The sequence below is a fragment of the Syngnathus floridae genome, chromosome 2 (assembly GCF_059516105.1).
Source record: "Syngnathus floridae isolate MCC-2025c chromosome 2, RoL_Sflo_1.0, whole genome shotgun sequence".
In the NCBI taxonomy this organism is placed as follows: domain Eukaryota; kingdom Metazoa; phylum Chordata; class Actinopteri; order Syngnathiformes; family Syngnathidae; genus Syngnathus; species Syngnathus floridae.
Genome location: NC_142414.1, coordinates 18,831,088 through 18,843,673, shown reverse-complemented (window position 1 = coordinate 18,843,673; position 12,586 = coordinate 18,831,088). Strand labels below are relative to the sequence as shown.

At 41.7% G+C, this 12,586-nt stretch overlaps 1 protein-coding gene across 2 annotated transcripts; it reads right to left on the bottom strand.

Moving 5' to 3' along the window:
- Window positions 1-72: 72 nt before the first annotated feature.
- Window positions 73-7,410, bottom strand: sall4 (spalt-like transcription factor 4). Of its 2 annotated transcripts, XM_088369396.1 has the most exons (5): window positions 7,340-7,410; window positions 7,161-7,238; window positions 3,045-5,474; window positions 2,679-2,974; window positions 73-2,221 (listed from the first exon to the last, which is right to left on the bottom strand). In XM_088369396.1, the coding sequence occupies exons 2-5, from the start codon at window positions 7,225-7,227 to the stop codon at window positions 1,784-1,786; spliced, it is 3,231 nt and encodes a 1,076-aa protein (XP_088225522.1). In that variant the 5' UTR covers window positions 7,228-7,238; window positions 7,340-7,410; the 3' UTR covers window positions 73-1,783. The 2 variants fall into 2 exon arrangements, with proteins under 2 accessions (XP_088225522.1, XP_088225521.1); XM_088369395.1 differs by lacking the exon at window positions 7,340-7,410 and having other exon boundaries at window positions 7,161-7,315.
- Window positions 7,411-12,586: the final 5,176 nt, after the last annotated feature.

The following is a 12,586-nucleotide window of genomic DNA, read 5'->3' as shown; positions in this document are numbered from 1 at the left end:
TTAAGATATTAGTTAAAGCACTACTCAACTCCACTGCTGGGACTTCAATCATTGGTGAATTAATAACAATACTTGTGTGAAAAAGTGAGGACTTTATTTTTTCAAAACCAGCAAACATAGTTGAAGGAAATATTTGGTGAAAAAAAACCATTAAATCAATGTCCACTTGTAAACAGGCCACACTGGCTCAACATTGAATTGTAGAGACATCTTCGAAAAGCAGTTTTTGACAAGGCTCGCAAACACAAAAGGCACAACTTGGCAAATGCATAATTACTAAGGAATGTACAGCAGGGGCCTTCCAACTCTGAGCATTCTGACTTGTGTAAAGTGTCCTGTGATACATTCATTGGAGTTCAACACAGCAGATTTAGAGTAGAAAATAAAATATATGCACTCAAGAATGTATTGGGGGAGAAATGTACAGTTAATATTGAGAAAGGGCGGTGTGGCGAACTAAAATCTAAATGAGGTAGAACTCACCCCCACAACTCAAGCCTTGTGTATTATAAATAAATTAAAATGCTACAATTTGAAGACCATTCAATCTGAGCACTGGCAAACCTCTTGAGACAAAATTGTAATTTTGCCCTTTGTCCTGCTAAGACAGCATTACGCAGTGAGACTGAGATGCAACAATAACTGTGACCGTATAAAGCTCAAATAAAGTGCAGGCTGGACAATATTCTGCATTTGGATCTCAGCCAACTAAATATGACCGCCTTACAAGAAAACACAAAGGCAGCAGAGAGAGTTCTGGATGTAAATCTGATACACAAGCAATGCTACATGTACAAATCATCATTGATGCCAAAGCCTTTAAATTAACCCTCTGGTGCACTGAAAGACAACAGCAACACACACGATTCAAGTTAGGCACTTGGCAAGTAGAACCATGAGTCATCATTCAAATTCAAAACTAACACATATGCAACAGGGAGGACACTCAAGTAACCTGTCCAAATGTCACATCAATTTGAAAAACTACATTACAAAAACATACAATGTCAGAAATTGATGGCACACAATAGGAAGGAAAGTAGTCATTTGTAAGTAGTCGACATGGTTAACTGTGCCAAAGCGCTAAAAGCGGAAATGTCCAACTACTTTGTTTCTTGACATTTCTCACGGCAAGACTGCAGTTTTCATTTTGAAATATTAGTCCCGAAATCACGTCAATTTTAATGGGTGGATAATAAGTTGTTTACACTAGAAGCTTAAAAGTGTTTTGCCAGATTGGGTCCATCCTGGCTCCAAAGGAATCATTTGATTGATAAACATTCTTCAGTGCTCTCGATCATTTTATCTTTGCAGATAAAAAATGGTTTCCAAAATGGGTGACAATTTTAAGCTGGTGTTATGTGTTCCAAAATAGTTTTTTAAGGATCAAATATGTTTTTACCAAGTTTTATTTTACTTAGCAGCAAAGCCTTTAATCGTTATAGTGTGACTGCTTTTTTTTTTACATTAAACCTTAAATGTCAAACCCTTGAAGTCGAAATCCTTCAAAAAGATTATTTTTTTTTTTTAAAGGAGACAGTTGGAGTTAAAGCAGAGTTTCAAGTAATGTTGTACATTCAAACGTTTGAATAAACAGCAAAAAAATACCCGTATATAATTCACATAAAATACAACTACAGTAGTTACATTAAATCAACTAAAAAGCAATGCTATAGAATCAATTGAATGAGTGATGTGAGCAGATTACTGGGAAAAGACCTTTGCTGCATTCCACGATTGTACCTCAGTTGCAAAAAGACATTCAGGCTGAAAGTTCAAGTGATTAATTGACTGCAATTTTCCCCTCCTCCATGAAATGTGGAAACTGGGATTTTGGTACACTGTCAGAGCTGTTCTTCTCAATCTCAGCCATGGAGGCAGGCAAGCCAGAGTGAGACGCGTCCATCTTCATGAGGCCTCCGGTGGATCCAATCAGCGGGGCGCCGCCAGCAGGGCTCCCGGGGAGGGGGATGCCTCCTCCCTGGATGACTGAGATCTCGTTGGCCTTCATGGTCAGACCGCCGCTATAGGTTGTGGTGTACTGGTTCCACATGGATGGGTCAAAGTTCATGGGTGGAGCAGCAAGTTCTTTGGGGGCTTGCAACATTTCTGGTAACATCTTTGGCTCAGAGCTCATTGCCATAAGAGCCATGGGATTATCCAGGGATAGACGCTGACCACGTCTTGAGGAGTTGTTCCACATGTGAGTACCAATGTGTACCTGAAGGGGATTAAAAAAAAAAAAAAAAGGTAAATTACAATCCCCAAATTATAGTGAAAGTGAGTATCTGATAATCATGTACACCCATTAAAGAACTAATTAAAACGTATTGCAATGGCCGACAGAACGTTATGGTCACTGAATATTATAATGAATTTAGTGTTTATAAAAATGGGAAGTCAACCCCAGAATTCCTTTATAATAATAATTATGCTGATAATAATAATAATAATAATAATCAGTATCAATATCAGCAGAATTCACCCATTTTATCCATCTCAGGGGGCGGCCATTTTGCCACTTGCTGTCAACTGAAAATCACAATTGTTCCTGAGCAACTGTGATGCCATTTTCAGACAACAAGTGGCAAAATGGCCGCATCTGATATGAATAAAAATGATAAATTCTGACTGTTTTAATTCGTATTCAAACAGATATAACATTAAGTCAGACGGACCTTTAGATTTCCTTTAGTGGTGAATGCCCGGCCGCAGACGTTGCAGGCGAAAGGCTTCTCCCCAGTGTGCGTGCGCTCATGAATCTGCAAGGCGCTGGCAGACGAGAAGTTCTTCCCGCAGACGTTACAAACATGCTGCTTGGAGGACCGACGCGGTGCCGTGGGGATGGGCGATGGTACTGCTGCTCCTGGGGGCATTTGAGTTGCAAACAAACCATGGGTGCCCAATGGGCTCTCTTGAGGAATCTTCATCTCCAGACTCGACGGGATCCTCATGAAAGACATACTACTGGCAGCTGTTGATACAAAAAGGCAATTAGCTCAAAATCAAAACAATTACAGTGCTTGCTTGCTTGATGAACACACCATATTCTCCACTTGTGAATGGCACACTAGGCTCCTCTTTGATCGCTTTTGGGGTAAAGCTGCTCGAAGCCGTGAGGTCGAGGGCTCCACTGGATTCACTTCCGTCTTGATTCGCCCCTTCAAGGTCCGGTTTGTATCCATTACGGGCAAACTCTTCTGTAGCAGATTCCGGAGACTTGAGGCTACTAGTGTTGTTGACGGGAGAGGTGGAATGAAATGACATGGCAGAATCAGAAACGCCTGGACTGCGGTCGTTCTGATATTCCTGCTCTCTGGGAGCAGATGGCGATTCTTTGGGTGTCCCCTCGCTCTCAGATGGAGTGCTACCCTGTCGTTTTAGTGCAAGAGCAGAGGTGAGATTCTTCAAAACATCAAGGCTGGAAAACACAGAGGGGCCAGGATGCTTCTGGTCTTCAGCGGCAGATGGGACAGAGTCAGAATTGTCAAGTGGCTTCTGAGAGCTCACCTCAGGTTCTCGAGTTTCCATGTTTGCAGCAAAACTATTGAGGTCCGCAGACTTTTCTTCCGGTGGAGAGGACTCGATTGTGTCGTTGGCCTCAAAGTGGGTTTCCGCCACTGGGGTGTTGGGAATTTGGCCGCCCATGTGCATGCGAATGTGCTGCTGCAGAACCACCGCGTTGGTGAACTTCTTCTGGCAGATGGGACAGGAGTGCTGCATTTTAAGAGGAGTGTTGGCCCTGTGCACCCCGTAATGGGCCTTTAGGTTGCCTTTGGTGGAGAAAGCACGGCCGCAGATCTTGCATTTGTACGGCCTCTCCCCGGTGTGTGTGCGGTAATGCATCTTCAGCGAGCTCTGGCAGCTGAGAATTCTGTGACAGATGACACACTCGTTGGGGTCGTTTGTCTTCTTCTCCAAGCCGTCCACCATCTGCTGGAGCTTTGCGGTGCCAGAACTTTGCTCTCCAGACAAGGCATTTCCATTCATGTGATGCAGTGTTCCCAGGAGGTCCTTGGCATCCTTCTGGGTGTGATCCATACTGGTCTCTTGGGCAAAAATATTTGAGGAAACAGACGGGGAGCCATCGCTTGTTGATGGCGAGGGTCTCTGGGAAAATGGGTCACCACCTCCAAAGCCATCAAATGTCTTGAATCCAGAGAGTGACGAAGAATGGAACCCTGCAGCGGGATGACCAAGTATCGGCTTGATTTCATTGGACTCTTCCATGGGGACCGACATACCAAAGGGAATTCCGGTGCTGGTGGGAATGCTGTCAAGGTGTTCGGGCACTGGATGAGGGTTCATGGTGATGTTGGGATATTTGTCCCTGTGCCTTTGGAAATGCACCTTGAGGTTCCCTTTGGTTGTGAAGCGGTTTCCGCAGATGTTGCATTTGAAGGGCCTCTCTCCAGTATGCGAACGCAGGTGAATCTGGAGCGCGCTGTCATTGCCGAAGGTCTTTCCACAGTACTTGCACTTGTGCTTATATAACAAGTCTCCATTTTTTGACTCTATTGGAACATTCAGCAGCTTCCCCTTTGCTTTTTTCGAGTCACTCCCTGTTTGGATTGCACCGAAGGTGCCCGGGAAACCGACAACACCCGGTGACTCAGTGACAAGGGCTGGTAAACGACTAGCCAGATCAGGAATGCCCTTCAAAATGTCCATCTTAGAGGTCATTGCGCTCAGTCCTGCAGGTACGGAGGTCGAGATGCCGGCGGGAAGAGAATGTTTACCTTGCTTGACCGCCTCCATTGACAGGTTCTGACTGCCGGTCCTTTTTCCTATCAAAGCCGCTGCAGCAGACAGCTGTTGGGAGAGATGTGCGCCGAGGGCTTTCAGGGGGTCCATGGCCGCCCCCACTGATGAGCGCAGACCCTGCGGAGTCATCATGGCCACTTGGATTCGGATCTGTTCTGTGATCTGGATTTGCTGTAGCTGCTGCTGCTGGAGGCACACCAACTGTTCCAAGATCATGGGGATGACCTGTAATGCGTCCTGCGATGATAGAGCTGATGGATTTGAAGAAGTCTGGGAGATGGAAATTTGAGAGTCAGTAGTCACGGCCTCAGAATTGTTTGGATCCTGCATCTCAGGGGAAGGTTGGAAGTGTGTCTCGGGACTGGCAGGCATATCTTCGTGGTCCTCCATGTGCGCGTTGGACTCCTCTTCAGTTTTTTCCAGTTGGTTAGCGTTGGCGGCAGCTACGGAATGGCTGCTGGACCGGCTATCGTCATGGTCACTGACGGGGTCTTCGGGAGAACCTTGCAAATATTCCTCTGTCATCTCACTGCAATCACCCTCTCTCATAATGAGCACTTTCTGGGTTTTGGTACAGTTCTTTTCGTGTTCCAAAAATTCAAATTCATCGAAGAATTCAGCACAGCACTTGTTGCAGATCCGAGTCTGGTCTATTCGGAACTTTTTCACTTCTCCGTCCGTCTGCTGCTCTGGATCATCTCGTAGAATGCCTGGTGGGGGTTGGAAGGGATAAGTGTCTTCTGAACGTATGGCAGTAAACAAGTGTTTTCTTTTTTTTTTTTTTTTTACATTGTGACATGCAAATCCAGTGACTTTAAATCTGGTATTTTCACATTTTTAATGCCACAATTTACAAAAAGTACATAAACAACGGATTAAACACAGTAACCCTGATCCAACATTGAAAAACCTGGGTCCATCTGGGCTATTTTCTTCTGTTAAGAGCCCTTGAACAACTTTGAATTGACCTTTTGTCCACAAGGCCAGCAGGGGGCAACCAACTACTTTTAACATGAATCTGAACATTGTGCAAGCGCCTAAGGAAGCATTGGTATTTAAAATATATCATGCGGCTATACAACGAACCAATGACAATACCTACCAGTTAATAGGAATGGAGTCAAACCACTGTCAGACCCCCCCCCCCCCCCCACACACACACACACACATTTCTACTTTCAGGTAACCACACTAAATATGAACAAGACCAGTGTGAATTGTCCAAGCACCCAAAAATGTGCATTTTAATTTGTCTCCATTTCACAACATGGGTGTATTGTAAATGCTAATGCATTGCGAATGGAAGAAAGGGGGCAGACCACCTGTTTGCATTTGCCCAAAGAAACTGTTGGACTTGATAATTGCACAGCAGGAGGTACAGGAACGGTGTCACAACACACACGTACACATTCATACACAAAAACACACACAGACGTTGCATTACAATACTCATCCGAGGGGGAAACTGCGAGCATTTGCGCACAATACGACTCTTATATCATAAATACATCATAGTCTTAGCTCCCACCCCCTATGGCTGCAGGCGGCAAATTATAAATTATCCACCAACAAATGTTCGTTTTGTACATTTTGGTTGACAAAAACCGCACGACGAATGAATCCAGTTAACAGTGAAGCTTTTTCAAGTTTTTCATTCAAAGAAAAGGGTGAGCGCTCTTCTGTTGGAGGTGGGGGCAGAAAAGGGGGGGGGGGGTGTCGAGCCCCCCACCCCCTTCCCACCCAACAGGCTCTACCAAAAGGGCCACTGCTTCATCCCCCACCCCCCACATACGTACCAAAGGAAACAGTCATGCATTAAACTGGGGGATTTATTGCCTTTGGGTCAGCTTACTCGGAGTCCCATTTCATACTTTTTTTTTGTATTGTTGAATGGACTAGTTTACATTTGTTTCAAAGTTGCAACGTTTACAAGTCAATGTGAAAATCAATTTTAAATAATGCAATTTTAATTTGAATGGGTACGATTAAATACATTCAATTGAAACTCGATTTCATACTCAGGAGGCGCAGATTCGAAAGGAGGCAGCAAAATTAACCACAGAAGATTGTATGAAAAGAATGGGACTTATTTTACAAACGGACCGGGTCGTTAGTGTTAAAAGTTTCATTACACGTCCGGGTGAGTTCATTCAACACCACCCACTCCATGAATTAAAAAAAAAAAAAAAAAAAAGTAGAAATCAACAGATATTTTGAATGAACAAAGTTTGCATGGCTTACGGATACGTTCGATTTAAAGACACTTCATATTTAGACCCACACCTGAGTAACCATTGTCGAGTTTCGATCTGTCCCAAACTCCCAATCAGCACCGTCATATGGGTCAAAGTGCGCGAGCGGAACTCTTAAAACAACTAATTCGAAATCAAACTCACCATTTTGTGCGGACCCAGGCTCGTCCGAGTTGATGTGCTGCGGTTTGGCTTGCTTGCGCCTCGACATGCTGCAACCATCTGGGCCAAAAAGAGTTCCGCACAATTATCCTCCTCTTTTTCTACAAATTCTTTTGGCCTTTAAAAAAAAATGTCCCCCCTCACCGCCACCGCACTCCTACCTCCTCAAATGCGCATGTCAACGTAATTATTATTATCAATAATGCATTGCGAGTTATCGTGGTGCTCCGACAGCTGATTGGCTCCAGTCCAAGTAGTCGCACATTATTCAAATGAGCAAGCCCACTACCTCATTGATGAAGGGGGCGGGAGGAGCCCTGCCAGTGGTCGGACCCGCAGCACGGAGGCCGGCTTAATGAGGCCCAGCTCATTGGCCAGCTTCTGCATCGGAGGAAGTCAAATCCAAATACAGTAGTGCACAAAATTCAACCCAAATCATTTTCCCCCCGACGCAATGAATTTATCAATGACAATGATTCGGATGTTTCGTTGCTCTGCAATGGCAATGGGAAATAATTGATCATTTAATATATACATTTTGTTTAATTCACGAGCCCTGGTTCATTTTACAACAGATTATCTTGATCACACATTTTCTTACTCAGCAGTATAAGAGTAACTTTAATTCAGGTTCTTGTCGACAAATTGTACTTTTATTTATTTATTTATTTATTTTTTTTTTTTAGAAATAACTAATATACTATATATAGTGTATATTATTATATTTTTGCCCACGCCTTTGTAATGCATCTGAATAGAAAAGTAATTGAGTTCATAGATCGCCAGAGATGCTTTGAAGGCAGTGTGGCAAAGTATGGTCCCAGGCCACAAAGCTTTCTTTAAACCAGTGATTCGCCAATTGTTGCCAGTTGTTCAGTTTAAAAATAGCCTCTGAAAACTCATGTATTATTTTCTTTATAGTCATTTCAGAGGAGTTTGACTAACGTCAAAAGCATAATGCTCACCATGGCTGCACTCTATTAGTTTACCAAATAAACTAGTAGCATGTAGTTTTTCTGTCACTTAATGTGTGCCATGTGGGAACTTTGCATGCCTGTGTACTATAGGAGAAAAAAAAAATCCAAAATACATAATTTTTTTACTTGTTATCTTGATCCACCCAAAAATATTTTGATTCTTTGTCTACATTTTTCTCATGACACCTGAAGTATTTATTTTTTTGCTTGGGAAGAGTATAACCTATTCATGAAGTGTTACTTCTGAATATAGAACAACATGAAATACCGCAATTTGCAGGAATTATTCAAGTAACTTTAACAACGACTTTGTTGACATAGTTAAACAGTTTGTTCAAACGCAAATATGAAAATGCACTATTTTTCTTTTCTCTTTACAGTTTGGCCTTGAAGGATGTGCTCTATTGAGTGTCATTCTAGGTTTTAGATCGGCATTAGAGCATTGAAAACACAATAAGCAAATAGAATTCTGACATTTGGGCAGAGTTAGTTACAAACCAAAAAGAATGATCATTCCAACAACATACAGCAAAAACAGTAAACAATAATGCTGCATTTCATCAGCATTTACCTTGTGGGCATAGACAACCATCCTCCAAAGGAAGAGAGGTGGGAAGCATTCCCAGAAATTGATCACACAGTACTTGACAGAAGACAACAACTTGATATTAGTTCCTCAAAAAAACATGTCGTTCTTCCAGTGTTATCCAGATAACAAACAGTCAATCGAATATTAAACAATAGAATTCATTTGACTCATACCCCTCAAAGAGTTTAAAAGAAAAAAAGCACACAGCGTATCCGATTCATCAGTGCCCTTAAAAAAAATGACTCGTTCTTTACAATAGTGTCAAATGTAATTATTTTCCTTTACGTTCTCCCATGCACACAGACAGGAATTTATTTTTGGCATACCAGTGACATTCCAAGCCCCGGGTCCAAACTCTGGTACGCAGACACTAGAAGGGTCAGCTGGGATCAAACGCGTTGCGTGGGAACTTTTGGGAATGCCCATTGTTTTAAGATGAGGTTCAAGAGAGGGCAAGGATTCCTCTGGAGCTGCGGTATGATGTTGTGCGTTTACCTTTCAATACAAGACAACAATTACATGGCAGGTAAAATAATCCGTGTAATTTATGTCACAATATGGCCAAGAGTGAGGAATTTTGAACAAAATCAATTTCAGATTTATTTGTTTTTACAATTTTTCTGATTGTTTCTTCTTAAAAAAAATACCTGCAAAAATTAACTTTAACATACACTCATACATGAGTCTTCTAGCTTGTGTTACATAATGACCCTGTTGACAAAGAGTGGCCCAAACACTCGGACAACCAAATGCTCTTTGACGGTCTCGGCTGAAGGTGAAAAAGAAGGGAGTGCTGTCTAGACGCTTTATGGCCCCAATAAGAAAGTATACTTGAATACACGGTTTTGTTTCTTCTTCTGCGTCTGTGTGCGCTCGTACAACCACGCCCAGCCACCCCTCGCACCCATAGGGGAATACTTAACATTAGCGGCAACAAAATGTTCTCCTATAGTAAAATGCAAATCATTTTCAGACAGATACTTTAAATTACAGATATAATTACAAAGATGGCATTTCTCCACAGAGGTTTGAGCCTCAGAAAATGGAGGTCATTCCTTAATGATGAAAAAAAAAATTCAAAAGGTCGAATAAAGTTCTCCTGTAATGGTTTAAGTGCACTTTATGACCATCTTAAATTTTCACCTGAAAATGTTTTTCTGAGAAGTGTATTGTAGGTGTGTACAAAGGCAAACTACTAGAACCTCTCAACTGTACTGCCCCCTTTTGTTCATAGATGGTCCAAATGGTTTTCTGGGAAAATTGACCTAAATTTGCTCCAAATTTTGAAAGCTCAGATTAGTGAGCAAGAAATGAATATTTTCCAACAATTTGAGTTTTTCAAAAGAAAAGGCCCTGCACCCGCTCATTTGTGTCCCTTCCCCCATTGTTGCGTGCCGCCCAGTGGAAAGACTACTAAACTATAAGAATGATGACAATAATAACCACAATTATTTATTTATTTATTTATTCATTTTATAAATGAAATACAATGGCATCTATGCACATATCCACAGAGCTCAAGATCTGTCTACCTGTGCTCCGATCAAATTCACAAAAATCACCGCACCGGACTTAGAGTAGGTGTAGTTTTGACCACCAAACTGTCAGATGCGTGTGGACACACCCTTGTTATGCCCAGTATATAACTTTAATATTTAAGAAATTTAAGTATTTGTTTTACATTATTAACAGTGGTTGACTTAAACCTACCCTAAAGTACATTACAATGATTTTTAAAAGGGTTAATAAAGCTTTTATGAGGGCAAGAGTTAGAGCCTACAGATTCATTCCCTTTACATCATTTCTTAAGGGAATAGAAGTGTTGAAATGTGAAACAAATCAGAGGTCGACAAGCAACCTGGAATAGATTCATCACCTTAGAGCAGGGGTGCCCAATATAGGGTCGGGGGACACATACGGCCCCCGACCCTATATTGGGCTCCGTTCTTAAACTTGCACCACTCAGTCACGATCAAGACTGAAAATATTTATTGTCTCAAGCTTTTGTGTTCTTCAAATCGACTCATTATCCGAACCACCTTTATACTCATAACTAAACAATTAAAACTGAATGACAATAATTATTTAATTGACTTTAATTAAAGAACACATACAATATGTACAAATACAAATGTGTTTCATTGACTTTTTTTTTCTTCACCCAAACTCAGTGTGTTGATTAACAATTGTGGCCCTTGAGCACAAACGTTTTTGCACCCGCTCCCACCACCGCCGGGCGCCTTCCAGCAAAATCCGTAGTGTACCATTAGATTGGTTATTTCAGCAATGCTGTTATAGAATGTCACTCAGTCATGCAGACCTCCGCCCAGGCAGGACTCAAGTGTTTGTTTGTCCATCTGGTTGCTTCAAGTAAATTCCTGTAGATCCAGTTCCCCGCCTAAATATAATGAATTCTTCCTCCTCAAAATAATTTCTACCAAATCTCAGTGACTAACAAACAAATACAGCAAGGGTGATGAAAACCTGGCCGTTGTATCAAGCAATGACCGTATGACCATCCTCTTCACCTGCCTTTTGTCACAATATTTTGTTACGACATATTAGAGGAAAAAATGTAAAGTTGCTGCAAAGTCATGAAACAAGCATGGAATACTGTTAATGAAGGTGTACAATTTGTTGATAACCCACATAAGCATCTTCTGGACCTTCAGGGAGGTCTGCCAACATTTCTCTTCATTGTTGTTCACAAAACGACCTACTTTTTGGGACTTACCCATCAACTGTACAAGAGTGAATGTGATTGTCGATACAGCGAGTTGGCCCATCGTTTTCTTCCTTTGAGGGGGCATTGAGCAAAGAAAGCTATTTTCCAGTAAACAACAACAGTGTCATATTGTTACTGCCATCGATCGGTGAGCTGGCTTTTTTCAAATGTTCTGCTTTTCACGAGCTTTTGTTCGCTCACGAGAATGTAGCGAGAGATGTGGGGGGAAGCTGTTGGATGTTTGTGCACATGTCCCCTTTGAAAACACTCCTATGTTTCACATGACTGCCACATGCAAACAGTCAATATCCAGCGTACAGCCTAATGAATGCATAGAATGTATACAGAACTTGTGGCAAAAGCCACCAAAGACATTTCCGGAGCATTTTGAAGACGGAGCCAAGCAAAAAAATATTCTTAAGCATTAAATGTTTTATGCACCTCCAATTGTTAAAAGACGGCATTCAGATGTATATTGCCTTCTGGAATATGAATTAAGCAGAAAATCCAGCCATCTCAGGAGGACGGCCATTTTGCCACTTGCTGTCGACGGAAAATGACATCACATTGCCTAAGGGCTGGGGTAGCGAGTGATCAACTGTTTTCTAGATTCCATCATGTGACAAAAATAAAAAGATAAAAAGGGAGGATTTTATTGCTTAATTCATATTCCACAAACCCAGTATTAACCAGAATGCCATTTTTAGACTAGTGGGACCTATTATTGTAAAGAAAATTGATGACTTGAATTGCCCTTTAACCTGTAAGTAGCAGCTCACGTATTCTACAGCTTTATTAAACAAAAAAATACATGACTATCTATTTTCTATAGTGCTTGTTTTCATTTGGTGATCTGGAGCTTATGCCAGGTGATTATACTCACTAAACTGGTCGTCACTCAATCACAAGGCAGTTTGCTTGCTAACCACGACACCAGTTTTTTTGTTACTTTGATTCACCACTTTACTCCATATGATCATCGTAACACTGACAAAACGAGTTAAAGTGAGAGCTAATACTTTTTCTGCAGTATTGTATTTATTTAGGTAAATGCAGATGAAGAATTTGCATAGCTGAAATGGTGTTGATACAGGAAGTTTGAGTGTACTCATGTCTT

Excerpts from the sequence above, each read along its gene's own strand:
- sall4 (XM_088369396.1), bottom strand. The coding sequence starts at position 7,227 with ATGTCGAGGCGCAAGCAAGCCAAACCGCAGCACATCAACTCGGACGAG. Across the intron at positions 5,475-7,160 it reads GCCTGGGTCCGCACAAAATG|GCATTCTACGAGATGATCCA; the intron begins GTGAGTTTGATT and ends AACCCCCACCAG. Across the intron at positions 2,975-3,044 it reads ATTCACAAGTGGAGAATATG|CTGCCAGTAGTATGTCTTTC; the intron begins GTGTGTTCATCA and ends TTGTATCAACAG.